Consider the following 20,965-nt stretch of genomic DNA (forward strand, 5'->3'; position numbering starts at 1 on the left):
GTTATTTCAATGTATAGTATTCAAATGATATTATATTATAATATAATAATATTGTATTATTTATGATTATTATAATATAATAATATAATATTATTATATTATGTTATATTATATTATTTATATTGTACTATCATAAATGTTTGACTTTGTTCAATTAGTTACAAAATGGCAATAAAATTGTTGATATATTCACAATCATAATAGCGACATAAATATTCACCAATATTTCTCAATATCTGTTACAAGCATAATTATCCTAAACAACAAGTCCACGACTCATAAGACGATTCGCAATATGATCACGCAAAACATCCATCTCATTGTTATTTAATGTTTGACTTTGATTTGTGCTTCATTTTCCCTATGATTGATCAATCTCTTAACAATTAGAAAGGGGTAGATCCTCTTCACCATCATAAGATTAAACTCAAATCCTTGATTGCATGATTATGGCAATAAAAAGACACCAACTTAAATGATTATGGCAATAAAGAGTTTTCAATTAATTTTTTAAAAAATTCTGTTGTTGGGATTTGAACCTGGATCTCCCGGTTGAGCTTTTGCCTAAAAAACAGCTTCTCAATGCATCTCAAGTAGAGCTTTTACCTAGAAGCTGCAAATTGGAGCTTTTCTTTAGTAGACCTTTATTAGCTTTTGGAGGAGGCAGAAAGCTGTTTCAAAATTTTTACCAAACACTTCAAAATCATCCGAAAAAGCTTTTGGCCTTCCAAGAAGTGCTTTTCATCTTCAAAAGAAGTACCAAATAGGGCTTATTTCTCTTATTAAGTTGGGTTTATATAAACTCTTAAACTATGTCACCTTTTTTCCATCAATTGGAATTCTGTAGTAATTGGTACTGTGCAAGAGGAGCTCGCAGAAAATGCTTAGTTTGTTTTGACATATGTCAAACTGAATAAATATATAGATCTGTGTGTGTTTCTCACATTCTTTAACATTCACTTGTTGCAATGCCATAGATTAATTTTTACAGTAACATTAACAATTACAATACAGCGAACTTTTTAAGTCTTATTATTTTTGTTTTTTTATTTTAGTTTTGCAGTCAAAATATGAACTGATTTTTGAGATAATCCTAGTATTACTAATAAAAATTTCTGATAGATGTTAGAGCAAATTCGGGGTTCATTGCAAGCTGCAGAAGAGAAGAGGCAAGCATCAATAGCAGAGCTTTCTACTAAGCACCAAAAGGTAAAAGATGTTGGTTTAGGTGCCGTTCGGTCTAGTATGCCAGTTAAAAGAGTTTAATTACACATTTTGGCCATATATCTTCATATTTACTTCTTCATCTGCAGCAACTAGAAAGCTTGGAAACACAACTTGCTGATGCTCAATCAGAGAGAAGCAAAGCAGCTGAAACAATCTCATCTCTCCAGGTACTACATAGTATGTACCAGGCGGTTTTGCTTTATGTGTTTTAGAAGAGAGTGAATTACACTCCCTGAAGTGCTGACTCATAGGTCTTCTGGTCAAGGTCATTTCAGAACCTTGAAGTTGTGCAGTCTGACCGCAATTCTTTATTGATGTAGTTATTTTAATGTGACTGAGACTAGTGATACATGTGGATTGCACTTGCACAGGCCCAGATCCACCCTGCACCAGACCACATTGGCTCTATCTGTATCTGTGATCTGTTCATATTGAACCGATTTGAGTTCCAAACAAGACGAACCTCCAAACAGATTAAGTCTAAAAAAGGATCTGATTGGACTCCACCTGATCCATTATGAGATGACGAAAGTTACTTAGAAAATGGGTATCTAGCAACAAAGTTTTGGTTGGACACATACTCAAAAATATTTAAATCAACTAGTCCCACTCCATGTATACATCTAGATGTTGGTTTTTGAGAAACTGTTCATTTTGTGACCACATGGTCAACAGCTTAGAAGCTCTGAAAGTATCTATTCGGTAGTTTACAAACTTGTTAAAATTTGGTTCGTTTATTTTAAGATGTATAGATCACGAACCATGATGCAGAGTCCCATTGTATATAGCATCCACTGGATGTTCCGACTATCAAGATTGTAAGTTTGGAGCCCATTATCCTCTCCTCTCTCCCCTTCAAAATCACACACCTACAAGTTTTCGTGCATATGTAAATCATTGTGCTTTATTTTTATCCACAAATATCACACCAACTTGAAGATTTTATACTGAAGCCACTCATAACTTTAATTGGCATGGTATGTGTTGAAGTTTCAGTATGCTACACTCCATAGGATCATGATGCATGTGGCAGTATTATTACATCCTACTTATTATTGAGAAAGGGATGAACACATTTAAGGGCTTTCAGATGATCACCCTAATAATTTAAGAAACTAATTATCGAGTTCGCGTTTTCAATAACATTTTGAAATTGATTATTTCCTTGGCATTTTTAACTTCAATATTTAGTTATGGTCAAGCTGGATTCGAGAATTTTTCAGTTCTTTTATGGGAACAAGTAGTTCGTCTTCAACTGCAGAAACAATATGATGAATCGAATAAAGCAATAATTAGTTTGTTAACCTGTGTACTTGTATCTGAACTTTGTGATGTAATTTTATGAAAATACGGAGGTCACTTGCTCTTGGTCATTGTGAATGCTGGCCTTCCTTGGCTTTCCTTGGATTGCTTTGGCTTTCCTTATGCTTTGTTTAATGTTTTCTGCAAATGGGCTTTCTGAAGGACAGTTATTTAAGACATAAGTACCTTGATAAATGCTGGGAACAAACTGTGGCTCATATTTGATTGTTTTTATTTTTCTGCAGATGCTACTAGCTGAGAAAGATTCAAAAATTGCAGAGATGGATGCAGCTTCAACTGGGGAAGCTGTAAGACTTGGAGCTGCACTGGAGGAAGTGAGAGGAGAACTTAACCATCTTAAAGACCAACATGTATGAGGGAGAAATATATTCATTTAGTCATTTATATTTTTGGTTAGTTAGGGATAAACTACTGGTAACATATTGAGAAAATTCTATCATTTTTTAAGAGAGCCTTAAATTGGGAGAAGGGAAGAGAATGATAAGATTAATGGCAGTGGATTGGCATGGGTGGAAATGAACTTAAAATGACTTGTAATGAGAAGCTCATATATGTGGGAGTTGGGGGGCACAGTCACTAGGTTATAATCTGGTAGAAATCATAAACATACCAACAGCTGACATTAAAGACATTATTCATCACCTTAGTATACATTAATCTTTGAGCTTCTGACTTTTACACTCCATGAGTAGCTATTAAAGAACTGTTGATATCCAAGGTTGGTATTTCATGATAAAATATCCAATGTTCTTGTACGCCGACAGAAATCTAAATATATTTGCAGCAAACTTTTTGATCTGCTATATTCTTCCTGATTTACAATTCCTATGATGTTAGCAGGCATTGTTTCCTGGCCACTTGATGTGATTGTCCAGAAGAGTTGGACATGCAAACCTTTAAAAAAAATCCAGAAATGGAAGATGTCCATATTCTGTTGATTTGTTGATAATATCATCACCAATTTAATTTCCAATCATCCTGACCGTCAGAAAACCTCCAGCCTTGCCTATCTCTACTGAATTTTTTTCTCAATTCTCATTGGCATGTAGGCACTTGACTTATGTTGCTTTTTTGGTTTTATTGAAAATCTTCATCTATCTCTACATGTTCTATATATAAACAATGTAATAGGGTTGTGATAATATAATAATTATTTTAGATCATGGTTCTTAGGCATGTTTCATTATTTTGGTTTGTAATATGAAAAGTTAGTATTTGGGGGCACTTAGATGTGATATTCTTCTATTATATTATTAAAAATTGTACATTTTTTTGACGATGTCAAATAACTATAACATGTAAGCTAATATATGCCATGGTGCTCTCCCCTTTTCTTCACTAGTAGACTTGGGGCAAAATCCATTGTCATAGATTGACAGTATGTTATTTACAAAAGGTTCATATGCTAATGATTTGTGACTCTTTTTTACTTCATTTTCTTCTGTGGATCTTGCCAATTATAGTGCAAATCTTTGATGTGAATAGTAAAAGAGTTTGACATGTACCAAGAATGATGAAAAGTTTGACAAGTGCTGATGTAGATAAAGCACTATGTTTTAGTTTGTCTATTGGCATTTATCTTGATATAGATAAAGGCATAAAGCCCTTTCCTTCCTCCCACGTTCAAATCTGCATCTTCACCCACTGTTAAGTAGGCTAATAATTAAATTGCAATATTGATTAGAAAATGACTGTCCTTTTTGGATGTTTGAGCTTTGCATACATCAGGTGCATACCATTATTATTTTATGACATTTATGATGCTATAACATTCCACCTAATTCAGCTTTACATGCCTGTTGATGAACATTTATCTGGGAGCTTTGCAACTTTTGTTTTGTAAAAATAATTAGATGGTATAAAAGGTGACTGACATAAAGCGGAGATAAAAGTATGTAAAAAATAACCAATAAACACAATGTAAAATCCAATAATGAGCCATTCAGCAGTATCACTATATTTTTACCGATAAATGCATGTTTCTCTCTCTTTTCTAAGATTTCTAGATGATTGCAGTTGTCTAGAGCTCCAACACGTAATTGATGCCCATATGCAAATTTTCTCTCTGCAGGCTCATGTTTTCATATGTGATTGTTATATCTGTTCTGAGTGACAATCCTTAACTGTATATCTTATTGCTTAGCCTCGTGTCATTTACATTCTCTTTCTCTGCTTTTCTTTTCTTTTTTTTTTTCAGGAAAAAGAGCGACAGAGTTGGGAAGTAGCATGCCAAACGCTTAGAACTAAGCTAGAGGCATCTGAGAGTGCCTGCCTACGATCTGAAATTGAATCAGCAAAAATGAGAAGTATATTTTTTAAATTATATGTATTTCTGTAATTATTTAGTTTAAGGATAAAGAGATAACACAACTCTTGTTGACTTTACAGGTCAATTGGAATTAGAGTTATCTATGCAGAATCAATTACTGAATACAAGAGATGCTGAACTTATGGCTGCCAAAGATGAGGTACATCAACTCTATTAGCAAGTGAATTACATAAATATTGAATCTAATGCCCTCTTAGATAGCATTTAATGTCAAGGCTCAAAAGCTAGAATTTGCTTTCAGACTCCACCAGGGCATTGGTTCTGGTAGTATCAGCAGTTTTTCCTGGGTAGTTAATATCCAAAAGGAAAAAAAAGTCCAAAAAAACAAAGGGTAAATTACAAGAAAATTCTTGGAAGATGCCACTTCCATCGAATCTTCTGTTTCGTAGGTAGTATCGGCAGTTTTTCCTGGGTAGTTAATATCTAAAAGGAAAAAAAATCCAAAAAAACAAAGAGTAAATTACAAGAAAATTCGTGGAAGATGCCACTTCCATAAAATCTTCTGTTTCGTAGGGGAATTTTTGCTTTTGTTCGCTATATAGTTGAGTGGATGATTTTTCCCTAGAGAAAAGTATCAGATGGATCCCGTCTGGACATCATTAGGAACTTAGGATGGATACATGATATTTGAAAGTGAGACCCACATGAATTGTTCTGTCCACTTTTACGCTCCAGAGTTATCACCCAGTTGGATCAAATCACACGATATCTCTTCCATGGGTCCCATAGATCGTGATGCTATGGAACTTGTATCAACACATGACCTATAGATCGTATGATATCTCTTCCATGGATCAGCATGACCCATAAATAATATTTGAAAGTGGGGCCCACATGAATTGTTTCATCCATTTTTACCCTCGCCTATTATCACCTAACTAGATCATATAATATTTCTTCTGTGTCCCCCATAGATGGATAATGCTGTTGGACGTGGATCAACACAACTCATCCTTCAGTTCTACCACCATGCCTTCGGCACAAGCCTTGTACCGCCTCGTACAGAGACATACCATCTCGTACCGAGGCGTACCAACCTGTACCAAGGCGTACCAAGATATATCGACCTGTACCAATGCGTATCAAGGTATACCGATCTGTACCAAGCCGTAATAAGGTATATCGAGGTACGTACTGGCCCGTACCGAAGTGTACCAACCTGTATTGAGGCGTACCGAGATAAAAAATTGAGAAAAATAGTTAGAAAGCTATTTCAGTACAGAGGCGTATTGTACTAAACCAATAAGGAACCGATACGGTGTCTAGTGTCGAGATTGTAGTCCTTACGGCAGATAGATCAGGATAGGGATAGATAGCCAGAGGCAAGCTTATTTGCATGTGCTATCATTCAAGTAAATGAGATATTTACTTAAGTCACTATATGTAAAGAAGAAAGGACTCCCTATTTGAATTCACAAAAAATACTTAAAAATTCCAATTCTCTAACAATAACAGTTGATTTCTCAGTTTTAGTTCAAACTACAGATTTTTAGCCTCGGGTCAAAAATTCAACTTTAAATGCTAGGATATTTCTTAAATCTTAGATTTCATAAATCTATTTTATGCCAAAATGTTGTTAAAATCCAATAATCCGGTAAAAATGTCATATAGATTAGTCTCCAAGACATATAACTTCTTTCAGCATTATGGCAATCACATTCATGACACTACTTAGCAAACACCCTCTTCTAGAATTATATATTTTCTTTTAAAGAAAAATCTAAAACAAATCTACGTAAAAGAGTGTGTTGCACGAAATTCACACCAAACTAATGGATTTCATGTAGGTAAGCAAATTCTACTGTGTTTTGTTAGCTTCCATAGATCCAAGTAAGGAAATAAAAGGTGTTCAGTTTAAGCAAATTACCTATTTTGGCTTCTTGCTGAACCCAGCAAGAGATTTGTCTTAAATGCATTTAAATCCAGTCAAATAATGGAATGCTCACTCTGAAACATGAAAACCTGGCCTCTGAATGTGAAATTAGAAAAAGGGGGCTTACAAATGGTTGACGATGTGTGAACACACATGCAGCCCTGCCTAAGAATGAGCTGCTGTTGGCTTGCTTGTGACGGCTGGTTGCAGCTGAAACCTATTAAAGCTGCCAAAATTGAGTTTCACAGATTAATTTTAGCTCAGTTCTAGTGGCAAAAACATTAAATTTGAATCTTGATTTACTTTTCACAAGTAGAATAGGTGGATGCTCAGCTGGGGAATATTGGAGTGAGGTCAGGATCAAACCTAGATTTCGTCTATCAAGACAAGAGGCTTTACCAACTCGGTTGGTTGGCATCTTCTTGTTTCACATATCTTTAATTAGTATCCATTATTTAGTTTTTTATGCTGGATTTTATTTTTGATTGATCACTTATATGTTATGTAAGTCCTTGATGTTGTGTAAAACTCACTTCATAGTCTTTTTACTCATGAAATAAGTTGTTTATAACATATGATAAACTCATTGTACTGTGTTATGCTGATGTATTGGAAACTCTACGTTCATAAGGTTAATTTTTGGTAGCAAATATTATAATCATCTGTGTTATTCAAACTTCCTTGCAGCACATTTACTATAGCTCTTGCATGACCTCTGAAATGTTTGTCTATACATGCCTAGTGTTTTTTGTGTTGAATGTTCTCAGCTAAGGTCCATGGTGTTGCATATTGTGCAAGTATTTGTTACTTTGAAAGTAATAGACTGTGTTCTGCTGAATATTAGCACAGAATTACATAGAAGGTACTTAAATCATTTGAAAGATTTACTAGAGGTACATAAGGACTCGATTTGATGACCTATTTTTTTCTAATTGAAATGTTTTTCTATAGCCTTAGAACAAAGAATATAATTGTTTCTAAACATATGTATCACATAATTGGTTCATTTAAAAACTGTGAATCCTGTACATCATTTTTTTATGCTCGGATTATTCTGTGTTTATACCCATGACTTAAATTCCTTGACATTATTAAGGTACCAGAATCAACAATTATGGACACCATTATGGGTCAATATTTTTTGAAAGTTTCTTCAACATCCAGTTACTTGAAGAGGTCTAGTTGAAAAATGAAAAGATTCCCATAATTCTATGTACCAAATTTCAGTGAATTCCATACCTGTTTACATTCTTTCACTACCTTTAGCTGACTAAATCACAAGGACATTTATATGAAGCATAAGGTCAAGGAAATTGAGTTACTGGGTTTCATCAAAGTTATGCCTCATGTAAGCTGGCTAGAAGGAATATCATAAAAGCAACAAGCCTATCCACCACAATTACTTCACATGACATGCATAACATCTAGCAAATTCTCATGGACCATACTAGTTGTTTTAGTAAGGTCTTATGAAAAAACTCTTGATATTGATGTTCCTAGTCTCCCGATTGAGTTGGCTGTCTGGATTTTCTTTAATTGATTAGTTCATTCTTCTAGCCCTTCTGAGTTCTAATAGATGAGAAGGCTTGTGTTTTAGTTTGTCTGCCTTCTTATATCATCTAGAATAAGTCATGTTTCCCTACAAAGTATCTACCTTTGATAGCAGCATATAATATGCTGAGATTGTACAAAATGTTATTCAATGAGTGGAAATGAATGGTTTCAGAATTTTTAACTCCTAGTCTAGATTCAGTTTTTTTTAGTTCATCTTTTAATCTTGTAGTCTCAAATTTATATTTTGAGTCCTAGATCGAGTGAGCAGGTGAAACTAATTTTAAGAACAATTCTCCATAAAGATTTCAAACTTTTATTTGTCAAAGGCCTCCATTGTATGACAGATCAATGCACATCTTTTTGGAGCCATAATAGGTGTTATTTAACATTATATACTGGGAAAATGCTCTTCAAATTATATACTATTCATTTGTTGGATGGCGGTTTCACTTGCTATTTTTTTTTGCAGATCGACCGTTTAGAAAGTGAATTTTCTGCATACAAGGTCCGCGCACACGCACTTTTGCAAAAGAAGGATGCTGAGCTTTCTGCAGCTAAGAACTCAGAATTAATCAAAGCTCAGGAGGAAGCAATCAGAGTATGCAAATTTCTTCATTATTACAGCCTAATGATAACCTTAAATGCATTTGGAAGAAATTTTTGTTTCCATGTTACGCTTATTGTGCCCTTTGTTTACTTTAGGAAGCCGAAAGAGAAGTAGTTATGGCATTAGTAGAAAGGGACAAAGCTATCCACGATCTTCAAGATGCTTTGGTCAACCATGATAAAGAAATTTCTGCAAGGTAAATAGGTTTCCATGTACGACCACTACTTTTAAAACTGTCTCCTTGGCCAAGTAGGTGCCAACCCCAATGTTTTTGCATCTTATTAGTATTGAATAGTCATGTTGCACTTCTTATTGACTTGCTACATCTTTTTTGATATGTATTATATCATTTTATTTTTTTCTTATAACTATAATTTTACATAAGGTTTGTCGTACTAGTCGGCACCGTACTGTACTGGTACTGAACTAGTACGTTATGTCATACCGAATCGACACTCGGTATGCTTAGTGTATCGTACTAAATTGCATACCGATACTGTAATAGGATAGTACCAATCCGAGATCTAATACCGAGACGACGAACCTTGATTTTGTATTTCTCATCATATTCATTACTCATTAGATCTCTAATTTATCATTTTTGGGCTGACCTTGGGTGCAGGTGCTAGGTGGCTACTTGGCTTCCTATTTGCTGCCTATGTTATTCTAAAATGTTCTGTATGACAAACAGACATATCTAGACGATTAACTAGCTATGTCAGAATTGTTCGATTCCGCTTGGTTTTGAGTAGTTTGACTCAGTTCGAAGGTTGAATCGACCTAATATTACATTTAAAGCCTCCTACCCTGATTCATTTGAGTCGTGCTTGCCATGCGCGAGCCTCTTGCTCATGATCTTTTGCAAGGTCAAGATCCTTGTCGCCAAGGTTTTCGACTTTTCAGTATCATCGCTACCGATGTGAACAATGAGCCGATAGTGGGTTCCCTCTCTGCTTGTCCCTCCCTCTCTCCCTCTCCATCTCTCTCTCTCTCTCTCTCTCAGTCTCCCTCCCTCTCTCCGTCTCTCTCTCTCTCTCTCTCCCCCCTTGCCCTCTCTCCCCCCTAGCTCTAGTATGCCACAGGCCAGTACGGTATTGCTGATATCGTACCAAACTAGTGGCTTGTGGTATTGCTGATATCGTACCAAACTAGTAGTCGGCTGGTACAACCTCTGATACTGGTTCGGTAGACCTTAATAATAGTATTATTAGTGGATTTGGTGTTATGTGAGTGAGGGAACACTGATATGAAACAATATGCAAGTCCTATTTCCATAATGGGGAAAACATTGTGTTCATTGAGCCACATCATGTATGGGTAAGGATATTGCAAAGTAACTCTATATTCAAACAAAGAATATGCAATTTGTTCAGAGATAAACTTGTAATCGTTATTGTTTATTTGTTCTACGGGGGCTATGTGAGAACCCATGTGGGCATGTGTTTAGCTCCACATCTATTATGTGCTTGGGAGATCTTAGGTACATATACATGGCTGATGAAATAAATAATAATTCTCTAGCTAGCCTTTTTGGAGTAAGGTCTTGGGCTGTTACAAATGGTATTTGAGCGGACTTGGCTAACAGCCATGCAAACAAAAAGACAATGCAACACAAATTCTTTTGAGGCTAACTATAGGCCGATCCTGGTATTTGCAATTGGATTTAATTGAACCTTGAGCCTAGAGAGGATGCTAGGACTTAAATGGGGGATTATGTGAGAACCCATACAGGTGTGTGTTTAATCCCACTTCTATTTAGCAATGGATTGATCTTGGGCACTTATACCGGTCCAAGAAACCCAAATGATAGTCTTCTGGCGTGCCATTTTGAATGAGGTCCTAGGTTGTTACAAAATGAATACTTGCAATAATTTAAAATAAAAAGGTCAGCAAATTGGATCATGTTTTTTTTCTTCTGGAAAGGCAACATAATTCTGAGATTCACAAAAAATGGGGTGTGTGTGTGGGGGGGTAGCAGTCCAAAGATAATGCCAAACCATTATTCAAGAAAACAAGATCAGTATGGTTGGAGTATTTTGCATTGTGGCTGTGCTTTCTAGGGACCAAGACAATAGGTATAATGTGTTGGCACTTGGCATGCACAGGAACAAATAGGTGGATACTAAATCAGTCCTTTAAAACATTATCCTTGACAAGATGGTGGTATGTTTCTTCTCCAAGTTATGTCAAATATAGTCATTTACAAGATGTTGTTTTGATCTCTTAAACTGAGATTTTTGGGCTGATGTAATATCATATTATCTGATTGTCTGGTTTGATAGCAGTTTTCAGAAGGTTTATGGGCTGTCACATCAATTTCATTGGAAAAATCAGTCCCATGTTGAAGGAGAATATGGAGTAAATTGTACAAGGAATTGTGATAGCAAGGCATGAGAGACCATGCGTACCAGGATAACCATTTAGAACCTTAATAGTGATATATTAGGTGGTTTTAACTTGGCCTAGAAGTGAGGGATTCAAAATCTTGTATACATGGGATAATCCACAGAAGGGAGGGATTCTGAAATGGAAGAGGATCGATTAATTCTGCGGAACATTTGTTTGTTTCTAACTTTTAACTTGACTTCCACATGTGGTCTAAAGGCTTCTCTCTGAGAAGACGAAGGTTAATCACATTGATTAATCTTGTTAGAGAAGCTCTGTGATGTAGAACATTGAACAATTACTCTGTCAAAGCTGAAATGCCAAAATAGTAGAATTGACAGAGAAGGACCATAAGTTAAGTTATAAGAGAAGTAATCTCATGATATTTCTATTTCTTACCAATGAAGGTGGCAGCTTGCCAGAAACTAAGTTTAGATGAAGGCCTTATTGCTGAGTTGTGATCACCCATTATTTTGGGTCTTAGGTATGGTCTTTTCCTGCTTACCATGACCATTATGCTAAATTTTAAGTCCCCATCAGTTTGACCCATGACTTTGTTTCCAAGTGAAGTGTGTTATGGAAGTCAACTCTCAGAATATGATCTCATAGACAAATCATGGTGAGCAGTCTAGGAGACTTATGTCCATCTATGTCTATAATTGTAACAATAGCCTTGCTATTGGAGTCCAAGTATACTCATTTTTTGAATGGCACAAACAATTGATTGGATTCTTTCCCATGTGAAGGCCAGAGAACAATTTAGTATCTTTGTGCTCCTTGTCATCTGACTAATCTTGATGAGAATCTTTGTTTCTAATTCATATAGCTTCTTTCTTGTGTTAAGTAAATTTTTTCTACCTCTCTGGCTATGTTGCTCATTGACCCAGTAATATCAGGCAATGCTTCTTCGCTGTCATGATGCCCAATATTCTTTTGTTCTATCTCAAGTCTGGAATAAAAAGTGTTACAAGCAAAATGAATTTTTGTAAATCTAGAAGGCAAGAAAAATTTGTTCAGTGTCAAGATTTGGGGATTTTATGCCATGGGGAAACACCCTTATACCACACCTTGCTTTTCCTTGAGAAGAAAGAGTTAGAATGCAAATATAGGAGATAACCCATTAGTAATAATCAAGCTCTGAATATATTATTGTATCAAATAATGATTTGGTACTCAAATAACATATTTTTGTTGTAATTGCAGTTGATGACTTGTGGACAGTTTGAGGATTTGTCCTAACATTTCCACCTTCAGATATCATTTCATTTGGCAAATCTTAACATATTTATCAGCTAAACATAGTATTCTGCTAGCCTAAAACCTTGATATTCTGGGACCAATTTTCTATTATTCTTTGAAATTTGTTTGAACTTTTCAGAACAGCAGGTTGTCCAGTTAAACCTTTTAATAGCTTGCAAATGTTTTGCAGACTTTTAACAGCAGGTAGATAGAATCATCTTCAATTGAATTTTGATTTCAGGGATGCAGCTATTAATGATGCTGAGGAACGGATAAGAAACGTAACTATGAAACTTGATGCTGCTGCCTCTCAATACCTGTCTGAAAAAGAAACTTGGCAAAAAAACTTGGAGAGTATAGAGGAACATTGGAGATGTAAACTCTCTCAAGCCTGCACAAGCACATGCACAAATATATGCATGCGTGCCACACACACAGAGAAGCACAAACACATAGCGCTGTCTAGTAATATGGTTAATAATATATAAGTAAGAGGTATACACTTTGCAGTGAAATATCATACATTGGAGGCTCAAAATATTAACTGTATTGGAGATGATGTGCAGAAGGAGTTGGAAGATCTTAAACTACAATATGAAAAGCTCAAGGTATCTTGGACTTGCAATTAGATGTTTGGTTTGATCTATCTTGTTTAGTTTCTGACTTTGTCAAATTCTAGGAAGAGCATTATACATTTCGTGATATTGCTGATAGAGCAATTGAAGAGAAAGAAAAGGAGATGACCAGACTTATTGAGGATAATAAGAATCTTCATCACTCTTTGGAATTGAGGCCATCTGTAAGTGCATTGACACCATACTTCTGTAATGCCTTTTTTGTGTGTTATTTTCTTTCTATATTTGAATAGATTCGAGCATTTATATTTGTTGTCTGAATTATAATCATTGCCATTTGCTTTTTACTGTTAATAAAAACATGTACATGAATCTTCTGTACTTTAGGATTTTTGCTGAAAACCCATTCTGAAAGTTTAACCTTGTAAAATAAAATCCTCAAGCAACTTGACCATTTGGGCTGAGTGAGGAAACTGCAATTAATATTCTTAAACAGGGTCCTGAAGTTTGCAGGAAACGACCAATTGCCCGTAAGCTTTTCATGCTTTTCCCTTGTAATTGTCAACTCAGACTCGTTATTCAGCATAAGATGGATAGGTATTAGCATCCCATATCATCCATTCCACTTTTAGTTAGTTGCTACTACAGTCCTACTGGAGAGAAGTTGAATCTTTTTGAAGTTTCTTTCGGGTTTTTTTTTTTGCATGCCAAATAATCTGATTGGTTAGGGGTTAAAGAAACCACAGTATGTCAATCAAAGTTTGCTATCTCAGTACCGGATCACATACTGATGCCATACTAGCATAGTATCGGTATGGTACGGTACGTAGTTTTTTTGGCATACCGAGTGTCGGTATGCCATACATATCGGAGTACCGGTACGGTACGGTACGCTCCACACTGTCTGGTTCGGGCTGGTACAACGTACCTTTTAATGTCAATTAATCTTGAAAAAAAATAAATAATGAAATGAATTTGAAGGTAAATGCAAGATTACTTGTACGAGGTAGAACTAATATAAAAAAATCTTGTCTTATTCACATCGGCTGTGCCTTCTGAACAACTCTTCATTTTGTTTGGGATGTTTAATTTTAATTTGTCATCTTTCATTTGTCATGGGCCAAGATCAGAGTCAAAATGAGTTTTCACCCTTAGTTGGCATCATTTCTACCTAAAAAATTGACATAGTATTACGAAAAAAATGGGGTTTATTTCATAGTTCAACCCTTTCTTACAACGCGTTCTCATCCTACTGCCATCTATCCACTTTTTTGGTTGCCTAGAACCAATATTAGAACAATGTTGGTGTATTGTCATCAGTACAACTATGTTTTCCTGTACTCGACCGTATCGCTTGGTACGAGGCACACCATAGTGTACTAGTGGGGTATGCAGACTCAGTATGCCTCTCGAGTCAAGTGTTGGTACTGGGGTATGTATCCTACCAAACACTTGGTATAGGGTGTATTGGTTGGGTGCTAGTATGGGGTCCAATACCAAGATTTCAAACCTTGAGTACAACAAATTATATAAAACCAGTTAGACCTAACATTGCAAGTATGAAGCACGGTCATGGATACATGATACAAATATGGCACAATATGGATGCTTCAATTGGCATGTCTTGAAATGCCAGATATAATATGTTTTGGATATAACATTTAATGTATTTGTTTTCTACATATATATGCGAAAAAATATTTGTAAAGAAGAGTGGGTTGTTAGAGTTGAGGAACCATGTAGTTGTTTTGTCCCACATCTTGTATGCATTGGGGAGGTCTTGGACAAGTAGGGCCAAGGACCTCAATTGATAACCTTCTAGCTAGCCATTTTTGGATAAGGTCCTAGATTGCATGGTATATAGCTAGGGGATACTATAACAAAGATCCTTTTAGGGCTGACTTGAGATGATCTTGGTGTTTGTGATGGACCTTTCTTTAGCGAGATGTCAAGGCTTAAATGGGGGGAGTGTGTGAAGACCCATCTTGGTGTGTGTTTTGTTCGACAAATGGTGTGAACTGAGGTCTTAGGTTCTTAAGCAGGGCCAAGGACCTTGATTAATAACCTTCTACCTAGCCCTTTTTGCTGAAGTCCTGTATCGCTGTAATGTAAGCCTATGACCCATGTGGCTATGGAACAATATAGCGCAGGCTTTTTAGGTCTGACCACAAGCTAGCTATGGTGTAGAGCTAATCATGGGCCAGGCCTCAGGCCATTTAAAATATATTCACTTTTAGTCAGGCTTTGGACAGGGCCTATTTAAAATTTGACATTTTCTATGCTCAAGCCTGGCCCATGATGAGCTTTAGTATGGTGTTTGTGATTGGTTCCTTTCCTGGCGAGGGTCATAGATGAGGGGAGTGTATGAAGATCCAAACAGGCTTGTGCTTAGTCCGACATCAAGTTTGCGTTGGGGAGATTTTGAGTACTTAAGCAAGGCCAAGGATCCTAGTTAATAGCCTTCTAGCTAGCCCTTTGGGGTGACATCTTGAGTTACAAAAATTAAATAGTTCATGCTTTATATGATAGCATGAACTTCCACAAACTAATATTTTGGTTATCAATCAAATTCAAGAGCCCAATCCATACTCTATATGCCAATATCAATATCACAAACTCTAGTTCATCTATTTTTAAAAGGTTAGTGTTCATAAAAAGGAGGCAAAAATGCCCTCCTTCATTCTTGAAGGTATTGCGAAGTATCTTAAGTGTATTTAGGAAGTACTCAGCACTTTTTTAGTTTGGAACAACAGGAGACTTAACATGACTATCATGATCCCTAAGGTATTTCGATTAGTATCAGTACTTGATACTGTCACAACATGCAGTTTGAGGTATCCATGCATTCTAGGAGGCAAGGAAGTTAAAGGAAAAAAATAGAGAAAAAAACTATATTGTCCTTTGCTTGATTCATGAAGTATTTTGGTATCACCATAGTGGTAGCATTTATGGTGTCTTAACCTGGATTTCCATAGTTCTCGTACTCTCATAATTACAGAGTCTGGCATATAAACAAAATTACTGAAACATGCAAGTATTTAAGAGTGTAGATGAATGTGGTGTAGGAAAATGTAATATGATTTGTTCGTCAAAGAATCAAAAGAATTTGCACCCAAAAAAAAAGAGTCAAAAGGATTAACCAGTTTAATTTTCTGAAATTTTATGCTCTAATATTTGCTTTCTAATAGGGGCCATTGCTTGGTGCAATGGCAAAGTCATGGGATGACAGGTGCAATGTTATAGTCTGACTCTGGGGCAGCCACTTATTGTGAACTGTGAAAACTACCAAAGGTTAGGTTTGTCCCTAGTCCACTCTCTCAGGAATCTGGATCATTGGGAACATAGCTGGGTAATGATCTTTTTTCTATTTGCTTTTTCTATTGTAATTCTAATAACAATATTGTGTTTGTTCTTGATATTCTTTTGGATCATAAGCCTTGGGCTTCATTATCTTATCTAATTTAAAATTCAACCAGGCAAGACATAATTTTTAATAATATATTTTCAATGTTGACTATGTAATATCGATTTCTTACTAACCGGTGACCAAAGTTTTTGCATACAAACACCATAAATGTTTTGAGCATGATCAATGTATTGTGTGTGTGTTAAATTATAGTGGAACAAGATTGTCCTGCTTTTCTTTATGAACAATGTATTCTTCTTTTTGTAATTTTTAACAAGAATCTATGTGTTCTTTTTTTCTTCCATATTGAAACTGAAGTAATTGCATCATTAGTATTATATATAATTATTTTGGTTCCCCTGCATTTGTGACTTATGGATTTCTTAGTCTTAAGAAAAAAAATTATGATCTTTATTGTGTTTCAGGTTGACCATAACAAGGAACAAAATTCAGGTAAACATATTTGTAACTCTGCGCATCCACAAGGATTTGTTCATATCCAATAGTGGATATTAGACTCTTGACACATTTGAGTTCTCAGCTGCTCCAAAGCAGGATGCCCAAAATTTAAACATCGCAGCAGCTGAACAACAAATTCTGGTAAGTTTATTTTGTAATTCATTGCCATTTTAATTTGGTGATATTTAGTTTTAATTACTTTTGAGTCAATTTTATCTTATTGCTATGAGGTTTTACAAAATCATTGGAACTAGGATTGATGGTTAAAAAAATGGGTTGTAGATTTAAGTCATGGTCATCATGGCACAACACAATATGGTACTTATCGTGCGATTATTAGTATTGACATGATATGTTTATGTAACATCAATTGAGATTTGGAGGAGCGTTAGTAGAGGTTCCCAAAGCTCTGCTATTTAGCTAATTGTGATGTTAGATGGGAAAGATGTGAACAATGAGCGGCTCTGGGGAGCCAACAAGAGGGTGTGGCCTACCATCTAAGGAGCAAAGGACAGTGGTTGGATGCAGTCAGCATCATGGTTAGATAAGGAGACATAAGTAGAGTGGGTTTTCTAGAGATATCAGAGCTAATAGTGATGGTGAAGAGTAGATGCTAGTGGTGGTGAGAGCTAGCCTAGGGGTGGCTATAGGTGAGAAGGGTCAAAGTTATCGGCTCAGGCTAAGAATGGAGGAGCAAGGTTATGCTAGGAGATTTGATAAGAAAAGAGGAAGACAATGTCATGCTAGGATCCATTGTGTGGATCTAGTGAGTCAAAATGAGGAGATTGCCGCAAGGGGGTTTTGGGGGGGGTGGCTATAGGTGAGAAGGGTCAAAGTTATCGGCTCAGGCTAAGAATGGAAGACAATGTCATGCTAGGATCCATTGTGTGGATCTAGTGAGTCAAAATGAGGAGATTGCTCAAGCGACATTCTCTGTGCCAGGGTTACTTTGTTTATCTTGTACTTATGAGATCAAGTTAGTTAAATGGGTAGTTTGCAAATATATGATGCTGGTCTTGCTCATAACATCCACTAGAACATATTTGATTATTCCATTTTTCTTCTATATGTACCTCGTTCATTATTTATGCAAAATTTTCTTTATCTTATTTTGCTTAATAATGACAATACTGAATATAAAGTCTGTGAGCCTACAGCTTTCATTGTACTAAAACAATTGACATCTTAAATTCTACGTATATCATTGTGAATTTCAGCTTTTGGCTAGGCAGCAAGCTCAAAGAGAGGAAGAACTTGCCCAGACACAACGACATATATTAGCACTTCAGGTAAGCTTCAAAAATACTTTGGTATTTTCCTATGTCCATATGTAAATTAAAGTATCTGATTTGCTCTCTCTTCTCCAGGAAGAGATTGAGGAGCTTGAGCGTGAAAATCGTCTTCACAGTCAACAGGTAGGAAATCTTTATGCATTTCTGGTCCTTAAAGGGACAGGTTTATGGACAATCATTTGTGCAGGGCATTGTATCTATGTTGTTACATGTCTATCAGTTGAGAAGTCATCATTTGCTTCTATCTTCTGATTTTTTTTTTTACATAATGGTATCTTAAAACTTTTTCTTAGAATAACCTCACGCTGTTAGAAGTCCGTCATTTTCTCACCATGTGTATTCATGTACGTTTGGGTGGAAAATTGATTACTCAAATATCAGGATAGGGAGGTTTTTGAGTTCAATTTCACCTGAAAAATTGGTTATACTTTTCAAGATATACTAACTACATTAAGTCAGAAATTTGTAGATGAGATGACCTTGACCACCAATCCTCATACTCAGACCTTTGTTGCTTTCAACATTTAGTTTTGGATTTTTCACAACTTACTTTCATGTGTCTTCTTTTGTTTCTTTATTACATGGATTACAACCTTGTGGAACTCACTTAAAATTCATTTTAAAAAATTCATTAAATGGAGTAAAACTTGAGATTTAGATAAATGGGAAGGACAATCCTTAACCTATTTGTTCAGGCTAGCTTTAAGATTAGATAATTGTTTGTTACATGATACTGGAAATAGTGCATATGCATAGCATGTGAATGCCTTGACCTGTGCATCCATGATGCACCATAATGTTTGCTCTATGAAATGATAGCCTTTGAATGAGGCATAAGCATGTGATTTGTTCACATATTAAGGTAGCTTAAATCTCCTAGCACTAGAAGGAAAAATTCACGGCACATTCAAGATAGTTAAAACGAAATAACAATATTGTTGTTTTAAAGGTCAAGCATTTATTTGGCTTGCTTTCATAACTTGTGATATTTTAAGAAGTGTAGCTATGGGTACTTGCACTCCAGAAATGTAAAAAGTTCACCTCATACTTTCCCATCAACTATATCCTTCCTCTGAGCAGGAATAAAATATTGAGAACACATTTCAGATAAATGGGCCAGTCTTTCTTTGGCATCTTATTGTCAGCAGCTATAAGAACTGTGGCTATAAGCTTAATTTGGACGTGTTCATAGGATAGAAAATGCCATATGTTATCTTGTCAGTAGCTCCAGAAGCAGCATTATCAGTCAGAATGCTTATAGGATCGGTTGCAAGGTCCTTAATTTTGGTACCATGTACTATACCAGTACCTGACCAATACAGTAAGGTATCAAACTGGTACCTAATCAATACGGTACAGCACCGAGCTGTATCATATCGACACCCAGTTTGCAAGTGTGTACTGGTTCAGTAGAAGTACAACATTCTTGGCTTTTTTTTTATTTTTTTCATTTTTTTATTTTATTTTATAGGTTTGTTTTTTAAGCTACTCAAATATTTTAAATATCGTTAAGCTGAAGGTGGATTGGGAACCTAGAGTTTACCATGAGATGAATGAATTTATTATATAAAGTGTATCCACTGATGGTAATCTATTATATAGTAAAATATGGATGAGGATAATCGAAGGAATGACCTAAGTGGTGAATTGGGATGATGCTTGACCATTAATTAGTGGTAATCGGTCCGAGGTGCCTTGATGCAAATGATAAATAGAAGCTATAAGGGTATAGTGCGAGTGATCATGGAGGCCAGCATGTGATTCAAGAATCTACCAAGATGAGTTGCAGAAAATATAATCAATAGTTAGTATAGTTGCATGAGACGGATAATGATCAAATATATGAGTATAAATTCTATCAACTGCAGCTTTTTTGGTATCAGTTGTCTATTGGGTGAATTCATATGAACTTTAATTAAAAATACTAGTTTCTTTCTGCCAAGGTACGCAGTACCGACTGTACCGACATACCGGTGGGCATCGGTACCGGTACGGTACCGAGCCAAACCGAGCCGAACCGGTACGGTACCGATGAGGCTAAAAGCCAAAAAAATTTGGAGCCGGTACGGACTGGTCGGTTCAGGCCGGTACGCGTCGGTACCGGTCGGTACGGGCCGATACGCGTCGGTACCGGTCGGTACGGGCCGATACGCGTCGGTACCGGTCGGTACGAGCCGGTACGCGTCGGTACCGGTCGGTACGGGCCGATACGGTTCGGTACCGAAATATGTAGCTGTATCGTACCGTTAGGATCCGGTACCGGTATGTACCGGCCCGTACCGACCGGTACGGCAGACCATGCTTTCTGCACATACTACATAGTTAGTATCTTCAATGCTTCCTTAGATCACCTAGATCTTAAGTCTGCTGTTAGAATCTTACTGGTTCCATTATTTCCTTTTCTTATGTTGTAAGACTCCGAATTAATGCGAGTATTGGAAATTATGATTTCTTAGCGGCCTGCTACTAGGAAAGAAGCAAGGTTTGCCATTTCAATACCGAATCTTGTACCAGTGCCACAGTAGCACGGTGTCAATATGGTATGGTACGGAGCTTTTTTGGTGTACCGAGTATCGGTACGCTATCCATATTGGATACCAGTACCGAATCAGTATAGTATGCCCCGTACCACCCAGTTTGGGCCGTACGGCATACCTTGGGAAGAAAAAAAGGAAAGAAAGAAAGGGAAGAAGAAG

At 36.2% G+C, this 20,965-nt stretch overlaps 1 protein-coding gene across 2 annotated transcripts in view; it reads left to right on the plus strand.

The window, feature by feature from the left end:
- Positions 1-20,965, plus strand: part of ATGRIP (Golgi-localized GRIP domain-containing protein) — a 32,492-nt gene that overhangs the window by 9,573 nt on the left and 1,954 nt on the right. For both annotated transcript variants that reach the window (XM_008791142.6, XM_008791143.6), the window contains 14 exons: positions 1,123-1,209; positions 1,314-1,394; positions 2,775-2,900; positions 4,748-4,856; positions 4,939-5,018; positions 8,776-8,904; positions 9,009-9,109; positions 12,779-12,912; positions 13,048-13,145; positions 13,217-13,336; positions 16,944-16,971; positions 17,060-17,118; positions 18,195-18,266; positions 18,345-18,392. In XM_008791142.6, the coding sequence (XP_008789364.4) occupies positions 1,123-1,209; positions 1,314-1,394; positions 2,775-2,900; positions 4,748-4,856; positions 4,939-5,018; positions 8,776-8,904; positions 9,009-9,109; positions 12,779-12,912; positions 13,048-13,145; positions 13,217-13,336; positions 16,944-16,971; positions 17,060-17,118; positions 18,195-18,266; positions 18,345-18,392 (1,272 nt within the window). The remainder of the gene's footprint in view (positions 1-1,122; positions 1,210-1,313; positions 1,395-2,774; positions 2,901-4,747; positions 4,857-4,938; positions 5,019-8,775; positions 8,905-9,008; positions 9,110-12,778; positions 12,913-13,047; positions 13,146-13,216; positions 13,337-16,943; positions 16,972-17,059; positions 17,119-18,194; positions 18,267-18,344; positions 18,393-20,965) is intronic.

Source organism: Phoenix dactylifera, chromosome 3 (assembly GCF_051530095.1).
Source record: "Phoenix dactylifera cultivar Ajwa chromosome 3, Ajwa_hap1_PhDact_Kaust_v1.1, whole genome shotgun sequence".
NCBI lineage: Eukaryota > Viridiplantae > Streptophyta > Magnoliopsida > Arecales > Arecaceae > Phoenix > Phoenix dactylifera.